At 34.0% G+C, this 22120-nt stretch overlaps 2 protein-coding genes across 2 annotated transcripts; one reads left to right on the top strand and one right to left on the bottom strand.

The window, feature by feature from the left end:
- Positions 1–1104: 1104 nt before the first annotated feature.
- On the bottom strand, positions 1105–3492 carry LOC111469480 (3-ketoacyl-CoA synthase 12-like). Its single transcript, XM_023114760.1, has 3 exons — positions 2968–3492; positions 2310–2662; positions 1105–1710 (listed from the first exon to the last, which is right to left on the bottom strand). The coding sequence occupies exons 1-3, from the start codon at positions 3417–3419 to the stop codon at positions 1127–1129; spliced, it is 1389 nt and encodes a 462-aa protein (XP_022970528.1). The 5' UTR covers positions 3420–3492; the 3' UTR covers positions 1105–1126.
- Positions 3493–4414: 922 nt separating this feature from the next.
- Positions 4415–22069, top strand: LOC111469494. The gene is made up of 7 exons (XM_023114782.1): positions 4415–4419; positions 14829–15011; positions 15139–15304; positions 15833–16002; positions 20255–20364; positions 21044–21306; positions 21729–22069. The coding sequence occupies exons 2-7, from the start codon at positions 14924–14926 to the stop codon at positions 21847–21849; spliced, it is 918 nt and encodes a 305-aa protein (XP_022970550.1). The 5' UTR covers positions 4415–4419; positions 14829–14923; the 3' UTR covers positions 21850–22069.
- The last annotated feature ends 51 nt before the right edge of the window (positions 22070–22120 follow it).

The raw sequence follows: 22120 nt of genomic DNA, 5'->3' as shown, positions 1-22120 counted from the left end.
ATATTAATAGTCGTACATAAATCAAGATGGTTCATATACTTGTATAGGAGATGAACCAAATTTTTTTTAATAGATTCATGAATTGAAGCGAGGAGTTAACCAAAATATTTATAGATCCAAGTACTTATGAATCAAATTTTCATGACAATTCTCAACGAAATCTATCTCGATTAATTTTTTAAAAGAATTCCAAAATCGGGAAATTTCTCTGTTGACTAAAGAATTCATTCCCAATTCCCAACTTCATTTTTGCACCATTGTTTTAATATACATGTTTGAACGGTTCGAGTCTTTTTAGTAATATTTTTTTGGTTAATAACTTACAATTTTACATGTTTGAATTATAAACCAATTATGAAATTTAGGTCGAGGTGGGTTGAGGTTAGAAAATTTTTTAATGAACTCAAAAGTTTAGTTGGTTGGATTGATAACCCAACTCATTAATAATAATTCTCAAACCATTTTAATTTTCTATTTTTTGGAGGCTTTAAAATTTCAATACTCTTTCGATCACTTCTTACTTTTAGAATTAAGTTCACATTATACAAAAAGGACAGATAATATTCACTAATGTTGGACGTTAAAAAAAACCGAATTTAGGTCAAAACGAATGAGCAATATCTATTAGTAACAGCCGAATAATATTTATAAACAGTGGGTTCAGATTGTCAGATCCATCAAAGTTATGGAGGGAGTCAGAGGAGAAAGTTATGGGGTTGGGGAAGGTTAGGTTAACCTAATAAACGAGGGAGAATGGCCAGAGAACTAACTCACCCATTAATGCTTTCCTCTTTTTTATTTTATTTTTAATATTTAAATTTTTAATATATAAAAAGAGAGAAAAATGATAAATTTAAAAAATTTTAGAGACAGGAATAAAAGAACAAAGTAGCTACCATGTACATAACATGACGTAACTTGTTGTGAAACAATGTCATAGACTTACATGTTTAATAAAGGACTTACTAAAGAAATGTAGGTAGACATTTTCGTCCCATTTAAAAAAATGAAAATTAAATAGCATTACCAATAACATATATAAAAATCTCAACAAATGATTTTTAAAAAATAATAATAACAATAAAATTTTTTTTTTTTTTTTTTTTTTTTAATAGTTTGTTGAGAGTCAAAGTGACTTGAATGAAGCTGCATCTTCCTTCTGAATCCACCCAAACCTTTCCATGAAAGGGTTAGCNAAAGTCACAGGCGGATAGGCATTAATGCAATCTTCCCATACATTACCCTTCCGACCACCCAACTCTGTCACCACTTCCCACAAGCAACTATTGCATTTAAACCCTGCCCCAAAGCTTATCATCAACACCCTATCTCCCTTCTTCAGCCTCTTCTTCGCCTCCATGTACCCCAAAACGTACCATAGGCTACTTGCCGATGTGTTCCCGAATCGGTGAAGGGTCATTCTCGCTGGCTCGAGGTCTTGCTCCGTTAGGCTTAGGCTCTTTCCTACCCCATCTATCACTGCTTTTCCTCCCGTGTGTAGGCAGAAATGCTCCGCCCCGCTTCGGAAGTTCGCCGTTGGCTTTGCCCACCGCGGCTTCGAGGAGCTGGCCGAGGAGAGTTTGTGTATTATTGTTAGGATTGTTAGTCGGAATATCTCCGTTATTGGGAGGATTTTGGGAGAGATTTCTCTTAGATTGTCAGTGAATGCTCTAGTAGCTGCCCTTGGGAGGCTCTTCCCCAAATGAAAACCTTAAAAGAAATGGAAATAGTTAGTAAAAGAAAAAAAAAAACTAGAATAATTTGCCGAATCAAATAAATTAGAAAGTAAATGAGAAGAGCCTAAGATATTGTCTGTAATAAAAAAATCAAATATGATACTTATGGTAAACCATGATCATGATAAAACACTAAATATCTTCAATCATACTAGATATTTACCAGTAATAAATGGTCAAATATGATGGAAAGCTAAATATCATCCCTCATACAAGATATTTGTCTGTAATAAATGATCAAATATAATATTTATGATAAACTGTGATCGAAAGCTAAATATCATCAATCGTACAAAGATATTTACGTATAATGAAAAGTCAAATATGATACATAAAGTAAACCATGTTTAACATTAAAAATCGTCAAATACCCTACAAAAATTATTGAGTAAGACGGTTACAATTTAATTCTCAATATAGATTCAAAAAGGTGCATGGGCTAATAATCATAAGATCTGCTAGTCACGTTGTGGGTCACCTCAATATCAATAATTATAAAGTAATAAATAAGATGGGTTAATTTAATTTTAAAAAACATTATCAAGGAGATGCCCATATGCATTATTTGTTTACCTAGGTTGCCTTGGTCATCTTCTTTTTGATAGCAACAATCGTAGGACTCGTCGAGAGCTCCATGGTGAGTTCGGACAAGACACTTGAGCTTAAACATGGATTTGTGTCTCAAATCCCTTTTGTTGGTCAAAAGTATGGCGGCGCCACCGGATCGGAACAGACAGTTGGACAGTATCATGGATCGGTCGTTACCGGAGTACCAGTTTGGAGTGAGGGACTCGGAGGTGACAACAATGGCGTATGAGTTCTTGTATGACTTGAACATTCTCCTTACAACGTCCACAGATATTAAGCTCGCACTACATCCCATTCCGCTTAGATTGAACACTTTTATATCTTCTCTCATTTTGTACCTGTAAAAAATGATCAGAAATCAGAAACAAACCGGAGGAGAGAAAAAAAATATATATATATATATATTGTTCAATCACTGAGAATTGGTATTAAAGCACAAAACTTCCATAATTTGTCAATTACTTACGGGTTATGAATATTAAATCGAAAAGCTTGAGTTGATAGTTAATGGTAAATTTACGGATTGACGATTCGGGAAGCGAGGGAGGAAGTATATATAGTGAAGAAAGTACTAACTAGCTTCCTAAACTGTCTTCTCGAGTTAAGAATCACTGATAGATCGAAAAGTTTACGATAAATTTACCGATTGACGATACGGGAAGCGAGGGACGGGGAAGTGGAGAGCATGGAGACGTTGACGACAAGGAGATCGATTTGAGAAGGGGAAACACCGGATTTTTGGAAGAGCTTAAGGAGAGAGTCATGGAAAAATTCTTCAACTTCGGAGATGCTATCAAGGAGAGAAGGACGTTGTTCTTTGCCGGAGAAGACGACTCGAGGGCCGTAGGTTTGCTCGCCAATGCCGGAGTTGACGACGGCTTTGAGGAGGAATTTGAGCTCTTCAAGGCCGAGATTTTTGGTGCGTCTCATAAGGTCACGGCAAAGCTCAGTGCCAAGCATTCTATCGTCGGTGGGTTTGAAGCATTGGTAGTCCAAAATGTAGCATTGTTGGTCCCTTTTTGCATCGAAATGGTTCCATATTTTTAGTGCCAAAAACAGTAATGGAATTGCGTAGAGTAACAACAATGGCTCCATGATGAGAGAGAGAAAGATAATGAGAGAGAGATTTTGGGAACTGAAAATGGAGCAATGGGTTTGGAAGAAAAGAGGAGCACTTATAGCAAGGGGGGAGCAGCTGGCTGGCTTAACGCGTATATGAATGCAAATTGCTAAGTTTGAAAGGATACTATCTACCCTTAAATGCTTGAAAATATAGACGTGTGCTGTTTTTAACTCTATTTCTTGTATTAAAGTAAATCATCGATGAATTTAAAATTTATCTTGTGAGGCACTGAGATAGACTATATTTATAGGAGCGAACGAATGTGAGTTATACCTTGAAATGAAATATAATTTTGAATTAACTGTCTAGTAATAAGAAAGTTGTAAGTAATGCAACTGTGAATCTCGTGGAGAGATAGATCCTAGCTTACGATGAACGTTAGTGGCATGCTTGACACATGCAAGTCGAGCGAGAAGTGGGAAACGAGCATGTGAGATCGCACATCAATTTGAGAGAGAAATGAAGTGTTTCTTATAAAGGTGTGGAAATTTTTTCCTAACATGCGCCTTTTAAAATCTTGAAGCTGATAACGATATGTAACGAGTCAAAGTAAGCAATATCTACTAGCGATGGGTCTGGGCTATTAGAGAGCGAGTAACAAGTAAGTAGCTACCCTCGAAGGAAAAATAGTTGGAAACTATTGTGTACTCCCCATGTTGAGGAGAAAAAGAGGAATAAATCCAAGGAGGGTGTGAATGTTTGATTAATCCACCACACCTAAATGGTGTGAAAGTTATCTTATTTATAATCAAATGAATTACAAGGATATGGAAATAGTAATAAATGGAAATAACAATAAATGGAAAGATACATATGATAATAAAGCAAATATTAGATATATGGTAAACTATAATTTATTACTAAATATCCTTAACACCCCACCGCAAGCTAAGCGTCGGATTTAAACGAACGTGAAGCTTGAATCTGAAAAATTCAAAGAGGTTGAGAAACACTTTTCTTGAAGAAGTCAACAACCTGGTTCAGAGGAGGCGTAGAGAAACACTTTCTTGGCCATCGAAAATTGCAGAGGAATCGCCGCTCAGCGGCAATGCTGCCTTGGCTTCGGCGAGAATATGTCTAACCCATGAAGAGGGATTGTCGCTTAGCGACGATGCTGCCTTGGCTCTGGTGAGAATATTTCTAACCCCAAGAAGTAGAAGGGGAAACCTAGAGCAAGGGACAAAGACAATGTTGAAGCCGGAAGAGTCGCCACATTGGGCGAAGGAGCCAATTTTGGCGAGAAGGGCAGTCGGAAGAGTCGCCTCATCGGGCGAAGAAGCCAATTTTGGCAGGAAGGGCGGCGGCAACTTGGTTGGCGAATAGGCCAGTGCAGCACCCAGATTCCGAAGGTAAATCTCTACAAAAGGTTGATAGGTTTAGGTTAGGGTTTATGTGAAGGATGAAGGTTGATTGGGAAGAAAATGAGAGAGACTATATTGGCCAAGGGGAAAACCGATTGGGTTGGAAAAGGTGAGGTTGTATGTACAGAGTATGACGAAAGGTGATTTGGAGGTCAATAGGGTAGAGCTGAAGAGTAATCAATCGGCTCCGACTACGGCAGCCATGAAGACTGCCCCTGCGGTGTCAAAACCAGCAGGGGTGGTGGAGAAGAAGATTAGAGGATTCAAAAGCCATTGAAAAGAAAGGATCGGGGTTGTTAAACCGAGAGGGCTCTGATACCATGTGAATGTTTGAGTAATCCACCACACCTAAATGGTGTGAAAGTTATCTTATTTATAATCAAATGAATTACAAGGATATGGAAATAGTAATAAATGGAAATAACAATAAATGGAAAGATACATATGATAATAAAGCAAATATTAGATATATGGTAAACTATAATTTATTACTAAATATCCTTAACAGAGGGGTTTGGGTATGATTAGCTAGTTGGTGAGGTAATAGTTTATCAAGGCAATGATTTGTAACCGGTCCAAGAGAATGATCAGGATGAGATAGCAAAGTTAGTTGAGATATAAGTAATGTGACCATGTCGTAAGGGATACAGGGGAATGTTAAGGCCATAAAGTGTTGAATCCGAATTTGAAATTCTTATCTGAATTTTAGGTTAGGTCGTCACAAATGGTATTAGAGCGATATCTCTTTTAGTAAGATGTCGTTCGGGAACGAATTAAGGCAAAAGTAGTTGAGTATGTGACACTTAAGTAGATAAGGGATACATAAATGAACTGAGACCACATCTGAATAGAGCGATCCTAAGTATATAGGATGACTAAAAAATGCTCAAAAGAATCGAAACTCACTATCTATACCAATAAGGTGTATATTTTTTTTTCCAGTAGTTACAACTCCATAATTTGGAAATTTTCTTGCGATGTATATGAGTGGGGACAAAGCATACGGGAAGGACTCGAATTAGTTTGTGAGGATAGTCTTTCACTCTCAGCAACGAGGAGTAAGTAAAGTGATCATATCACAAAAGAGTGGGGGATAATCAATTTCAAGAATATTTAATGAAACTTTTAAAACAAAATTCAAGATATTTTTTATAATTTATGTGATACCCGAGTAAATATGAGGGGTACATGAATAAATCATGAGCACATCCGGATCAAAGCGATCCTTGGAGATACGATGACTAAGAAAGTCTTAAAAAATCGAAAGTTATGACCTATACTAACAAAATACACATTTTTAAGTGGTTGGATTGAATTCTCGAGATAAATGTGTTTTGCTTCACCAAATTCTGAATCTTAATTCAAAGTTTGAACATGGAACTCAATTAGTTTAGATATATATTATCGACCAAAAGATCATAAATTCGAATATTTCATAGCCGAGTATTGAATTCAAACGGGCAAATGAACGAGCAGGTGCAACATTAAAGATGACTTGCCTTCCATGGAGGTACATCAAAAATTCAAGAGATTGGATTTTTTTTTAATAAAAAAAAAATAAAAAAGGTTATTTTCAATTAATTTAGATGATACTATAAAGAATTTTGCAGTTCAAATATTTTCTACATAAAATTGGTTTTAAAAAATTAATAAAATATATAAATATTAAATTATTTGTCTAAAAAAATATCTTTAATTTTTTTATAAAAAAAAAAAAAAAAATTGATAAAAAACGGTTTAAAAAATATCCTTCAATTTTTTAATTCCATTAATACCCTCCCTCTATTTTTAACTTCAAAAATATCCTTAAATTTTTTTAAAAAAATTATAAAATATTCGTACTCCGGGATGAAATCGTTATAAAATTTAGCATTAATATCATTAAATTCATTTTTTTTTTATTTTCCATTTTTTCTCTAATTTTTTTGAATATCTTCTTAATTTTATTATTTTTTATCCCAATCTCTAAAATTATTCTTATTTTTTGTTCTTAAATATGAGAACTTTTAATAGAATGGATGAAAAAAACTAAGAAATTTATTATTAATTTTTTTTTTTATATTTAAGAATGAGAAAAAAAAAAAAAGGATTAAATCTAAGTAGATGAGATAGAAATAAATTTGTAAAATGACAGAACAATTATGAATAAATATTATTGAAGAGAAAATGACAATACTAATATATATTTTTGTTTTCTTCCTTTAAAAGGAAAAACAATAGTGAAAAGACGATAAGGGCCCTGTTAACTTACCAAGAATAGAAATACCTTATAGTTAAAATGAAAATGCTATCCATTTGTTGTTTACTAAGATCATATTGGTCGGAAACCGATATCGAAAGCTTATTGATGTTATTTATTAGCGACAGTCGAGAGTCGAAATAGGAATTCGATATATTATAACTCATTAAAATGTATTATCAAATAATAAGTCAATGTAATTTTTAATTAAAAAATAATATTCAATCACGAATGAAAAATGATTCTTGTGAAACAAACAAACCCTTATCTCGTTGATTTAAATCTCTAATCCCGAACAATTATTATGGAGTTACGTTCATTTTGAATATCAATTAATTTCATATTTGTATTGTAAAATAAAATTAAAAAATTTATTTTCAAAATATTATGAGCTAAAATTATAATTTTCTCCACAAAAATTACCAACTAACGCCGTATGTCATAAATATGTAATAAATGAAAAATTATTGCAAAAGTCAATGCTCAACTACCAATGGTACAAAAGTCTAATTTACACAAGTCAATGATGCATCCCACAAATCAAAAGTCCAATTCATCGGCAGTTTTGACCTTTGACCATTCTCGACCTCCAAAATATTATATATATATATATATATATATATATATATATATATATATATATATATATATATATAGGTGTACGACATCGAATTGGATTAGATTGGAAAAATCTTTTACATTCGAAATTTCAGATTAGCTGAGTTGGTGACTCAAACACTCCGAATAGAGTTTACAATTCAACCCTCTATTCTTAAGTTGAGTGTTGTCGGTTTTTTGAAGAAATTTTACTCATGCACAGCACACATTACATTAATAACTAAAATCTCATAAAGTTGAAGTATCAAACATTTATAGGTTATATGTATCACTAATATTCGTTACTAACGTTAAATATTCTTATTCTTCTTAAAAGTAGCGTAGGATTAGATTGTAACTGTATTTTCAGGTTAGTCGGGTTGTCTTGACCAAAAAAATATCAACCCATAAATTGAACTAATTTTTTTGTTTTTAAAAAATTAATCTAATTTTACCGTTTGGATTAGGTAGTCTAAGTTAGTCGAATCTTCGGAACTATATGAATACACCATAGAAGTTTTCTTTATCATATATTTTAATAAAAATAGAATTCACGTACATATTTTTAATTAAGCAAATAGAATTGAAATAAATTCTAGTGGTGCAGTACGAAGAAAGATATCGTGGAGTTTGTAACTAAGTACTTAGTATGTTACAGGTGAAGGCGCCGAGACAAAGGACAACATGGTTGTTGCAGCCCTTGAGCGTACTAGAATGGAAGTGGGAGAATATAGCCATTGATTTAATCATAGGCCTCCTCAAGACGTTAAAAGATTATATAATGATATGGGTGATCTTCGACAGATTGACCAAGGAGACATATTTCCTATTTGGTAAGATTACATATACGGTGGATAATTGGGTATATTTGTACAAGAGAGAGATTGTTAGATTGCACAAAGTTCTAGTGTCCATTGTGTCAGACCGAGACCCACGTTTTACGTCAATCTTCTGGCACGACCTCCAAATAGTGTTGAGTACTGCTTCAACTTCAATACTATCTTCTACCTATGGTTAGACTGAACCTTTAAACCAAATTTGGAAAAACATGCTACATGTCTACGTGTTAGATTTTACAAATAGTTGGGGTTCTTAGTTGCGTCTCATGGAGTTCGCCTGCAACAAAAACTTCAGGCAACTATTGGTATGTCGTCCTTTGAAGTCTTATATAGAAAATGGTGTAGGTTCCCGACGTGCTTGGACAAGGTAGGTGATCGAAAACTGTTGGGACCAGAGTTAGTTCGAGCAACCAATGAGGTTGTGTAAAAGATCAGAACGAGGATGCGCACAACTCAAAGTAGACAAAAGAGTTGCGTTGACACGAGGTGTAAGAACTTGAAATTTGAGGTAGGCGACAATGTATTCTTGAAGGTGGCTTCAATGAAAGGCATCTTGAGGTTCAGACGGAAAGACAAGTTGGATCCACGCTTTATCGAACCTTTCGACCTCCTATACTAGATTGGACCAGTAATATACAAATTAGCCCTACCATCGTCTCTCTTTGCGTGTATAATGTATTCCACGTATCTATGCTTCGTAAGTATTTGACCCATTCGACCCACATGATATTATTTAATTTTTAGTCGCTCAATATAAAATAACTTTTGATACACCAAAATAGTATGGAATTTACTCAGACGTCTAGACAACTATTATTGAATGTTCACACAAAAAAATTCAATTGCCACTTTAAAAGTTGCTCATAAAAAATTTAATGATTAAAAAAATTCGATTTTATACGGTTATGAACTTATTTAAGTAGGATTAAATTCAAATAAATGAAAACTTTATAGATTAAATAGAGGCATGGTTCCTCTAAAACTAAATTCAGTTAAATTGAACCAACTTTGGAATAGCTCAATCTCACCCTTAGTAAATATTGTCTGATTTGGTCTGTCATGTATGACCTTCAGGCTCATGAACACTGTAATAGCCTAATTCCACCCATAGTAAATATTGTCTGATTTGATCTGCTATGTATGACCGTTAGGCTCACAGTGGTTTTCACACTCTTAGGATTTTTTGTTCCCCTAGTCAACGTGAGATCTCACAAACTTGAATATATTATTAATTTTAATATATTTTTTTTTTATTATGATACAATTATACGTACATATATTTATTTAATTTCATAATTACTTTTGACTATTTATTCTAAAAAAAAACTTTGGATTTTTCGTTTTGAGCTTTGACTCAAAGTTTTTAATTTTCACACTCTTATAAAGAATGTTTCGTTTTTCTTCCTAACCGACGGGATCTCACAGGTTGAGTTGAGTTGAGTTGGGTTTATTATTTAACGAGAGTTGTTTGGGTTCAAAAAATATACAATTCTGAATAATTGAATTGAGGCTAAAAAAGTGTCTCAACCCGATCAAACTTGACAACTCAATTTGTAAATGTGATATTTATTATCATATCATAATGTTTGATATTAATTGAAATTAGTTGGTTGGTGTTACAAAAACAAATGGGCCTTTAAAATTGGGAATGGTGGTGTGCATTAAATGTGAGGAACAAAAGAAGAAAATGGTGGAAAAAGTAGATTTTAAAATAGCCATTATGAACATCACCTACTCAATTAAGGAACCCACTTCTATATGGTACTCAAATTTACTCTTTGACAGCTAGGGTTTCCTTATAAACACCCATCCAACTTTTCCTCCTTAACCTAAGTTTTAAATGACACATCGGTTCGTGTTTCGAGATCTCAATTTTATTCAATTGTTCATGAAAATATTGATAAAATGTCGATAACATGAAGAACTCGATCATTTTAATCTAACTCGGACGATTTAAGTTGGGTTGGATTTGAATAAATGGAAGTTGTATGGGTTCAATTTTGTTACGACCTGAATTTCGAAATTTCGAATCTCGGACCGTGACTAAAAAGACAAGACGAAAGTAAAAAAATAAATGAAAGTGTAATAAAATAAAATATGGGTTTGGGTGTTGGCTCATGAGTTTACCTAATTCGAGCTTCGAGATCTCAATTTTGTAGAATTGTTGATGAAAATATTGATAAAATGGCGATGATGTGAAGAACTCGGTCAATCTAATCTGGCTTGTGTTGAACACAACTTTTCCTAAGAAACACTCGCACTCTTTATTAAGACCAATCGAGAAGAGATTACAAGACATTCTGTAGAATACTACTATACTTTATTTTACTTGAGGTTACTCGAGATTTCTTAGTAGGGTGGAGGAGTATTTATAATAGAAGTTAAACAATTTATTCGTAAAATATTTAAATCATTTTCTTAAAATATCTTTATTCTTAAAATAAGTAGATATTTATTCTTAACATGCGTCAGACAATTGGTTCATACAATTATTGAGTTTGACTTAATTATGCGAGTGATGATATTTTAACGTAACTTATACGGTTTAAATTGGATTATCAACTTATTTGATCTGGATAAATGAAAAATTTTATGCGTTCAATTTGTCGTGACCTGATTTTCGAGATTTTGAATTTTAGACCATGATTAAAAAAAAAAAAAAAAAAAAAAAAAAAAAAAAAAAAAAAAAAAAAAAAAAAAAAAGAAGACAAATCTAATCATTATAATGGTTGAAACAAGAACATGTATTGATAATGAAAATGTTTCCCAAAATTAATACTATGTTTAAGGGAAGCTCATGGAGGGTTTGAAATAAAAATAAAATCAAATAAATATAAAAAGATATATTATAAGATATTTTGAAAAAGTACAATAATTTAATAAATAGTGTTACTCATTAAATTGTATTTAATATTTAACCTGAAATGACGTGTTTATCATCTTTTATGTATATATCTTTTGTGCTTATTGAATAGATGCCTTTTTTCTTGAGTCAAATCTTATGGTAGAAAATGATTTCCTTTAGGAAAGTACTTTATGTTTTAAAGTTTTTAGCAACAAAATAAATGAATTTATTGAATAGCATTCAACCAAATTGGTAATTAGATGACCCGGAGTTGTGAAGAAAAAGAAGAAAGCGAGGGTCGGTTTCGACAGCTAGTTTCTTGATTGTGATGCTCGAGTATAGGAAAGGGTATGAAAATAAATCAAAATTATATGAATGAGAGTGATTTTGGGACATAATGGTTAAGAAAAAATGGTTTATCGGGTGATATCATTTCGAGAATTTTTTTAGAAAGCATACAAGTGAGGATAAAACAAATTGAAAGGATTAGTTTTGGTCGGTGACAAGAGATGGAGGGATCATGTCTCTAAATGAAGGTAAATGTCGAGGCCATCAGTTGTCAGATTCTAATTCAGACTTCTAATCTAAATCATGGGTAGAGGAATTAACCAAGAATGTAGATGTGCATCTTGTTGGTTTTGGCCCTTGATCGAGGTAAAACAAATTAGTAAAGCAACTAGAACAACTTGCTTTTCAATTCTTTTGTTGTCGTTAATAGAACATATATCTGATGAATATTTATAAGGAAGAAATCACTAACAAATTTACTAATTTACTCGGTTAAAACTACTAACAATTCTACTAGATATCTCTTCTAGTCTTGATCCTGAGATGGCTGAATTCTGAGTCCAGGTCGTGGGCTGGTTGCATCAAGGATGGGTAGAAGCAATGGATCGAGTGTATGGATTCAACTTCTTCTCATCCTGAAGATCATCTCTTCTAGTCTTGATCTAGCCGATCCCCTCGGAATGATCTCGAGCTACTTACTTCCCTTACCACTAATGAGATACCTATTAAACAACCTTGTCCATATGCATTTTGTTATAGGATAGAAAGGCCTTGAGAACCTAAAAGAAAGAGATTCATTCAAATCAAAACATAGTTAAGAACAATCAACCTCCTTTTTCTTGTGCAAGAAGAAACGTCTTGAATCATCTATTATAGATTGAGGTGACAATATTACTGTCTGCACCTTCTTGCTACAACTTAATGTATCGATGTGAATACAATATTTGATCCATTGTTCATATCTGAAGAGATTATTGCAAGAAGTAAGATAAAGAAAATTCAAAAAGAATTTTACATTGCATCTTTGACAACTACCTAATTGCACATAAATTTATTTATAATGTTATTTTAGAACGTTAGATGACATCGAAAAAAGTTGTGTTATTTGAAAAATGGTACGATGGACCATAAAACTATGCAGAATTTCTAAAAAAAACTCACCTTGGTATTGGTTCTTTCTCAAATCTTGCATTATGTTTGAAGTTTAATCGATTCATTGGATTACTCTGATTAGTTTAATTCTAGAGGGAGTCGTCAATATATTAGATCTAAGAGTTATGGGCTATTCTTCAAGCAATTCAATGCAGGATGAAAATGAGATGAAGGAAGATAGGCAAGAAAGAAGAATACCATGCAACAAATAGAAGAACGAGTGTTATAAGAGGACATTTGACTTAGTTGTACAAAAAAGATAAGTTGAGAAGAGAACGTGCAAGACAAGAGGAAGAAATAACGTAGTAAATGTTATACAACTTAAGGATGGAAAGAGTGAACGAGAATAAAAGTAGCAGAGTTAAACTCACAATTACACATACTGTGCTACAATAGTAGCACCTAGAATTTTCTTGTCACTCGGGCTTCTTCTGCTTTGTATAGTAAGACTTTACGTCATGAATGTAATAGCTTTTATAGGTATAATAACAACACTATTTGGAGCTACTTTAGCTCTGGTTCAAAAAGATATTAAGAGAAGTTTAGTCTATTCTACAATTTCTCAATTGGGTTATATGATGTTAGCTTTGGGTATAGGGTCTTATCGTTATTTCATTTGATTAATCATGCTTATTCAAAAGCTTTGTTGTCGTTTTCGAGTTCACCAATCATGCGGGTGAATGATATCCACATCTGAAATCATGGAGAAGAAGAAAGGAGGAGGATTATATAGAACCTTCTAAAGAATTTAAAGACACCACGAGAAAGAGACATGTTCCAAAATATTAGTAGAGGTTTTAAAACTAAAGCAAATGTAACAACATGAATTTTTTTTTAAAAAAATTATCTCACGTCCCTTAGAATGAGAAAATGGAAAGATGGACTCTAATATAAAAACGGAGGTTCTTTAGCTTGCTAAATCATAACAATTTAGGTCCTGACCGCTTTACCTCTGTCTTTCGACTAATTCGACTCGAGTTTGATATTTTCAAACCCTTTCGAGGGCAGCTGATCTTTTCATCCCACCTTGGCGATTCAAAACCAGTCGGAGAATCCATGTTCTTACGGCTTCAGCTCTGTCTCTCAATTGATTCGTCTCGAATTGATATTTTTGAACCCTTTTGAGGGCAACTAATCTGGCTCAGGTACAAGAGCTTTAAACTCTTTTTTACCATTTTCGACTCTTTTGAGAGACATTTTTTACAATTTGGAGGGTGTTTTAAGGTCAGTAAAATAACTAATTTAAATTAATTTAAGCTAAGCTAGGTTTAATTTTACCAACAATGGTGAACCAATTTTCATAATATTAAATAATATTTCTATTTGGTTCCTATTTTTCTTTTTAACATGTTTATTGCATTTAGTTATTTTATTCTAAAATTTATTTTAATTTCACGTGAATAATATTATTTAAATTTTAACTATGTTAAGTTATAAAAATAATTTAATTAATTAAAACTTATTTTAATTTCATTAATTTATAAATATATTATGAATAATATTTTTAAAATTTTAAGTTTTTGAGCTTACATAACAATGCATCTTAATAATATCTTCAAAAAAAAAAAAAATTAATTTAATAAAATTATATAAACTTTTTCCAGAGTCCAATAAAAGAATTAATTATACAAAAGCTAAATAAAAATGTAATATATAAGAAGAGAAGAAGAATAAGAAATGAAGAAGTGATAAAAATAAAAAGAAAAAAAAAATGTTTTAACTAAAGAATTTGTTATCAATTTTAAAATATATATTTTTATTTACAATATAATTATATATATATACATACATTTATTTTATTTTTAATTTAATTTAATTTAATAATTACTTTTTATGTTATTAAAAATAATTTATAACAAAGTTAATTTTATAAAATATATACTGATATTAAATTACAATTTTAATTAAATATTCAAGAAATAAATAAATGTTTTGATATTTTACTTTTATTACAGACAAAAAAAAATTAAATAAATTTAAATCAGTTCATTATTTGGTTAAAAAAAAAAAAAAAGAAGTGAGTTTGTAAAAATAAAGGGCCAAAAAAAAGTTCAAAAGCGGAAGAGTACCCTAAAACCCTGAGGAGGGCCTTCTTCCCTGCTCCACTCCTCTCTGCTTCTTCTTCCTATTCCGATGGACTGAGGAACCACAATCTATGGTGAAAATGAGGATTAAGCTTCTTGCTGGAAGAGGACTCCACTCCAACTGTTCTTTCGAGCACTCTATTTCCGGCTTAAAATCGGGTATAAACCCTCTTCCTCTCCCTCTTTGATGACTGAAGCTATTTCAATCCGGCTTTGATTTGAATGGAATTATTCGGTTTTTATTTCATTGTCTATTAAGGCTTCATTAATCTTCTTCGTTTTGCAGCGTTCACTCGGAAAGACGTCGACAATTTTGTACCTACCCCAAATGCATGGTGGCGTGGAAGATCATATGCTGCCTCTGTTGCTTCAGATGTACCCCGTCCCGAGAAGGATCGTAAAAAAGTCTCTAGAGAAGATCGGCGAGCAATGGTCGAATCTTTTGTAGACAAGTATTTTCTTGTTTTCTCCTCATTTGAAATTCACTCTTTTTCTCTTTAGTTTTAACAATAAGAGCATCTATCATGACCATTAAGAAGACTGTGTATTACATTTACTACTACTGTTTACCTCAAGGAATTGGCATGTGTTCCTAGAAAGATATTCATTGCTCATACTCATAATGCAACCTGAGAAAAATAACTAATAATTGAAACTTTTTCCTGCTTATTTGTTTATGTTAATTGATTTCCGTTTTCATTTCAATATCATTTTCTTTTAACCTGATTACAGAATGTTCCATCTTTCAATATTGTACTTTGCTCACTGATCACATGGGAGTAATTCGATAGCTTTTGAATGTTTTAATGCATCCTCAGTTGCAAGCTTCTTTTTGCCCGTCAATTTGAAGAAATAATGTATTCATTTCTGTTTGGTTACCCTTTTTGTTGTCTGCAGGTGAGCAAGTTTTTTAAATTGCATCTAATACTTTCTTGGTAATTGAATTTTGGTGGTTCAATACTTGATTATTCCTTCTGCAGGTACAAGGCATCAAATACTGGAAAATTCCCTTCGATAACAGACACTATGAAACAAGTAGGTGGCTCATTTTATACTATTAGGAAAATCCTTCAGGAGCTTCAAAATGAATCTACAATGTCGTCCTTAACGAGTAAAAGTAAAAAGTCGTTTCGAGAAACAGAAATCAAAGGTAATAGAAGTTTAGCTGAAGATGTAAATTTTACCTTAAGTATTCCTGGTTTTTAGAAGGGTTTTAGTCTCTAAGAGTGAGAATCTTCTTCTTTTTTTTTTTTTTTTTTTTTTTTTTTTTTTTTTTTTTTTTTTTTTTTTTTTTTTTTTTTTTTTTTTTTGGCTTTTTGGCTTTTTGGCTTTTTGTTTCTTGCCTTCTTTAGATCACGAGAGATGCATGCCTCCATCAGCTTACCACATTCTATTTACTTTTTTGTCTCATTTTAGAGTCTTGAGTTCGATTGAAAAAGAGATGGTGAAACTCATGAGAGATTTCTTATGGGAGGGGGTGGATAGGGAAAGGTTTCACATCTGGTGAGATGAGATGGGATGGGAGGTGGTCTCTGGGCCTTTGGACCAGGAGAGTTTAGGCATTGGTAATGTTAGGACGAGAAACACAGTCTTGTTGGCTAAAAGTTGTGGTGATGTTGTTTTGAACCCAATACGTTGTGGCACAAGGTTATTGTTAGCAAGTACGAGCCCCATCCCATTGAATTGACTAGTGGGGAGTTAAAAGCCAATTCCAGAAACCTGAGGAAAAAAATTGCGACGGATCCTCCTTTTCTTTCTCAGTTAATTCATAATGTGGTGGGGGATGAACAAGATACTTGTTTTTGGAGGACAAGTGGTTGGGGATAGACTCGTTTGCTCCTTATACCTTTGCTTATACCACTGACCTTTTTCAGGAACCATTCGGTAGTATCAATCCTTAATTAGGTAAATTTGCCAGCTTCTCCTTCCTTGGGTCTCTGGCATCCATTGCCATCGGCAAACATCGGATGTCTTGACTATTTTATCCTTGCTTTCCTCTTTTCTCTTTAAGTCCAGGAGGGAGAATGTCTACCTTTGGACTCCTTGTCCATCCAAAGGTTTTTCTCATAGCTTATTCTTCCAGTGCTTGCCTATTTTATCCTCGCTTTCCTCTTTTATCTTTAAGTCGAGGAGGGAGAGTGTCAACCTTTGGACTCCTTGTCCATCCAAAGGTTTTTCTCATAGCTCATTCTTCCCGTGCTTTTCCAAGACCTCCTCGATGGGTGGTTCTATTTTCTCCTCAGGTTGGAAAGTGAAAATTTCCTAGAAGGTGAAGTTCTTCATGTGGTAGGTTTTACATGGAAGAAATAACACCTTGGATTAGATCTCAGCTAGAGGTCTTTGGTGGTTAGGTTGCTTTTCCCTATTCGTTATAGGAGGGTTGCATAGGACTTGGATCACATCTTGTGCTATGATTTTGCTCGTGTGGTCTTGCACAATTTCTTTGAGGTGTTCGGTTTTAGCTTTGTTGACTCTCAGAGTTGCAAGGAGTTGGTTGAGGCGCTTATTTTCCATCTGCCCTTTCATAATAAAAGGTGAGTTTTGTGGCAAGCTAAGATGTGTGCTATTTTGTGAGGGCGCTAGGGCAAGAGAAACAACAAAATCTTTAGAGGGCATGAGAGTGGTTGAAGAATCTTTTGCTGAATATCTAATATCATTATTTCAAGAATGTGAAAATGAGATTCCTAATCCTCCTTCCTCAGTGCTGCGGAAATTTGCATCACTTTTTGAAGCTTGTGGGAGTTTGTAGACAAGATAATGACGAAGAAGGGATTTGGTTCCAAATGGAGAGCTTGGATAGGGACTTGCCTCAGGAATGTCAACTGTTCCATTTTGGTCAATGGGAATCCAAGGGGTAGAACTTGTGCCTCTAGAGGAATTAGACAAGGTGACACCCTATCTCCGTTTATATTTCTTTTCCATTTTGATCAATGGGAATCCAAGGGGTACAACTTGTGCCTCTAGAGGAATTAGACAAGGTGACACCCTATCTCCTTTTATATTTCTTTTGGTGGTTGACATTTTGAGAAGAATGATCTTAAAAGGGGTGGAAGGTAATATTGTTAAGCTTTCAAGTTGGAAAGGACAAGGTTCACCTCTCATCTCTAGTTCGTTGTTGATAGTCTTCTTTTGCTATGGTAAAAGGGATTCCTTTCTCAAGCTCAATCATATTCGGGCTTTTTTTAGATTATCTCGAGCCTTAAGATTAATGGAGGTAAATGACAAATTTTGGGCATTAATTGTAACTCTTTCAAGCTCGAGAGGTGATCTAGCTTTGTGGGTTTTGATGTTGGGATTTTCCTTTCATCCTACTTAGGTTTTCCCGTAGGCCACTCCCCTAGAGGTCATTTCTTTTGGGACCCTGTCATTGGGAATGTAATGGCCCATGCCCACCGCTAGCAGATATTGTCCTCTTTGGGCTTTCCTTTTCGGGCTTCCTCTCAAGGTTTTTAAAACGCGTTTTCTAGGGAAAGGTTTCCACATCCTTATAAAGGGTGTTTCGTTCCCCTCTCCAACCAATGTGGGTTATCACAATCCACCCCCCTTCAACGTCCAACGTCCTTTCTGGCACATCGCCTGGTGTCTGGCTCGGATACCATTTGTAACAGCCTAGGCCCACCGCTAGTAGATATTGTCCTCTTTGGGCTTTTCCTTTCCGGCTTCCCCTCAAGGTTTTTAAAATGCGTCTGCTGGAAAGGTTTCCACACCCTTATAAAGGGTGTTTTGTTCTCTTCTCTAGTCAATGTGGGATATCACGGGGAAGATCAGCAAAAGGATCACTCTCTTATTCAATTGGTATTTCTACTTTATCTCTTCTTAGAGTTCCATGTTTGATTGGAAAGGAGGTGGAGAAGCTTAGGAGAGATTTCTTATGAGAGAGGCTAGAAGAAGGGAAGGGTTGCACCTGGTGCATTGGGAGGTGGTTTCTAGGCCCTCGGACTTAAGGGGGTTCAGTTATTGGTAATGTGAGAATGAGAAACACTAGCTTGCTAGCTAAATGGTTGTGGCAATTCTTTCATGAAGTCCATATCTTATGGCACAAGGTTATTGTTAAGAAATACGAGTCCCACCTTTTTGAGTGGATTGGTGTGGGTTTAAAAGACACTTTCAAAATCCCATGGAAAGTGATGGTAGCAAATATTCCTTTGCTTTCTCTATTTCTTCATAATGATTTTGAGGACGGGTGGATACCTATTGTTGGGAGGACAAGTGGCTGGGGGATAGACCCCTCTACTCCTTGTACCTTGTTTATATCCCTTATCTTCTCTGAGGAACCACTCAGTTGTTTCAATCCTTGGTCAGTCAGACTTATCATCGTCTCCTTCCTTGTGTGCTCGATGTTCATTGACCAATGAGGAAGCATCAGACTTCTCAACTCTACTTTTGTGCTTCTCCTCTTTTCGCTTTAAACCTGGGGTAGAGATTCTTGCCTTTTGAACTTGTGTCCTTCAAAAGATTTTCCTTGTAGTTCTTCTTCCAATGATTATCCAACCCATCCTTAGTGGGGGTTCTATTTTTTTCAGTTCTTCTTGTGGCAAGGGTTGCATGGAAGAGTTAACATCTTGAATCAGATTTTGGGTAGGTCTTTAGTGGTTGGGCTACTTTGTGTATTTTTGCAAGAAGAGAGTTGAGGACCTAGAGCATATCATGTGAAGCTGTGATTTTGCTCGTATTGTGTGGAGCAGTTTCTTTCAAGTATTCAGTTTTAGTTTTGTCACCCATCAAAGTTGCAGGAAGTTGTTGGATAAGCTTTTCCTCCATTTGCCTTTTTGTGATGAAAAGTGATTTTTGTGGCAGGTTGGGGTGTGTGCTATACTGTGGGGGCTTTGGGGAGAGAGAAACAATAGAATCTTCAGAAGATGTGAGAGCTCGAATATCCATGTTTGGTCCCTGGTTGGATTCTCTATTTCTCTTTGGACCTTTGTTTCTTGACTCTTCGGTAACTATTTGTTGAGCCTTATTTCTCTTGCTCTTGACTGAACCGTCGTATGCTTTTCTTTTTTGTATGTTCGTGTATTCTTCAATTTTTTTCTCAATGAAAACCAAGTTCTTTTACCAAAAGAAAAAAAAAACTTAAATTGGAGGCTTACTGATTCTATCAACAACCAATTGAATATTTATTTAAGAAAAAGATCATTGAGACTTGATTTTTTCTTTCTATACTTCTATTTATATATAATGTTGCACAATGGATTACATTTTTATGACTTTGATCGATGTGTATAGATACTTTTTTCTTTTTGTTTTTGTTTTTTGTGAAGTTTACATCTCATTATCTCAAAATTTTCCTCTTCTTTTTTTTAATGCTCAAGGCCACCGTTATCTTTTAATATATTGAGTAGACTGCTGCTTTGAGTTCAACAACAAGAACTATTCCCATTCAATGATCGTTCATGATGCAGAGAACCCTAATGTTGTTGGCAAAGATTTGGAAGCAGCGTCCGATTGGCAAAAGTCCCCTTGTGCTGAGAAGATCTTGTCTGCTAATGATGATGTTAAGCCTGCAACTCTTGTAAGTCTTATCTTTGTCAAAACAAGTATTTGCACTGAATTTGGAGATATGAAGTTTACAGGGCTCTCTTAAGAAAGTTGTAAGCTTATGTTTTGATCTAATTAGGACCGTATAGGTGGATTCACTTCGTTACTGGTGCCACAGCATGTATAAATTTTTTTGCTATGGGACACCTAGATGCTATCTCGTCATTTGCATGTTGAAATTCCGTCGCTAGCCTGTTTTTGTTTTTTTTTCACCAAAGTGATATACTTCAAAAGATGGAAAATAAGGTTATGATTGAACATGTTACTCTATCAAAAAAAAATGATTGGATTTTTTATTTATTATGAACTCATTTCATTGGAAGTACAAAATTACACACACATATACATTAACTTATATGTTTTTAGGAATTAGCGATGAAATAAGGGAGTTACTGGATCAAATTATTTGAAGTATATTTTCTTTTGAGGTTAATCATATTAAGAAATTCTCTTTTTTGAAATAAGTATCAGTCTTCATTTTACTTTAGTCCCGAATTATTTAGAAATGACATAAACTTTCTTTCTCACACAGCTATATAACATCAATTTTAAAGAGACTTCTATCATTCTTTATATTCGATCATAAATGTTGACACTGGTTGAGGCGGCCTTCTGTGTTATGTTTGTTAATTGATTTTTGTAATTGTACACAGGTTAGCCATTCTGGCGTTCCATTGAGAACCAATCTTTTGGCCGACTCCGAGGAAGTTATTTCTTCTTCTCATAAGAAACCAGATAATGATAATAAAGAGTTGGACATTTCTGAGCATGTTTGTACTGATAGCCATGTACTAAAAAATGAACGAGATGTGGTTTCTGATGTTCAGCTTGAAAGTAGTTCTTCATCGGAAGAGCTGAAGCATGAAGACCCAAATTGTAAGGAGCAACAAGTTCATAGTTCTCCTGAAATAGACAGGTTTGCGATACCCTTTAGCTGCACAAGTAAAAAGAGAAATCTTTATATTTTGATGATTCATATTTTGTTTTGAATATAATTACTTAATTATTGTTGCATTAAGTTACAAATTTTTGTATTTTATATGCTCGATTCACCGTCAAGTTTCCGATAATTAGAATAATAATTAATACTTGTATCTAAGAATCATGAGCATGGACCGGAGAACTATTTCTAAAAAAAGGTACTGTTGTTCGTATTAGATGGGTACTCCTCAAACACCTTTTCCTTTTGGACTCCTCAATATGTGCCAATCATGTTGCTGATCTTTTTCACCTTGGGGTTCTTCACATGCCCATTTCCATGTTTTACTTCAAAGTTTTCATGGCTGCTTATTATGAAATAACTGAGATGTTCCTTCCTGCAATTCTTCTATTTTCCAGGGAGAACATTGACAATAGGACAATGGATTTGGTTCAGCCTTCAACAAGTGATTCAAAACCCTGGGGAGGACGCATTAAGTCAATTGTAGATGGTATAATCAACATATGGAGGAAACTTTAAATCCTTCGAGAAGTGTTAATCAGAGATGGTAAATATGTCGTCTTCACACCGGTTAGGAACAAAGTCTCTGTTTCATGTATTACATCTAGCCCTTTTTAATTGGCTGTTTATTCCCTTAGAGTAACCTTTTGTTAATTTCTATATTTTTACCTTATGATTATTTCGGAGTTCGAAACAGAATTTCTGGAGACTTTCTTAGTTGAAATTTGCATAGCTCGAGTAACACAACATTTAGTTCGTGGAAGTTTAAATGCGTGGTTTAAGTGTACAA

The sequence above is a fragment of the Cucurbita maxima genome, unplaced genomic scaffold (assembly GCF_002738345.1).
Source record: "Cucurbita maxima cultivar Rimu unplaced genomic scaffold, Cmax_1.0 Cma_Scf00040, whole genome shotgun sequence".
In the NCBI taxonomy this organism is placed as follows: Eukaryota; Viridiplantae; Streptophyta; class Magnoliopsida; order Cucurbitales; family Cucurbitaceae; genus Cucurbita; species Cucurbita maxima.
The sequence above is the reverse complement of the archived record's forward strand: the minus strand, read 5'-3'. Positions and strand labels throughout refer to the sequence as shown.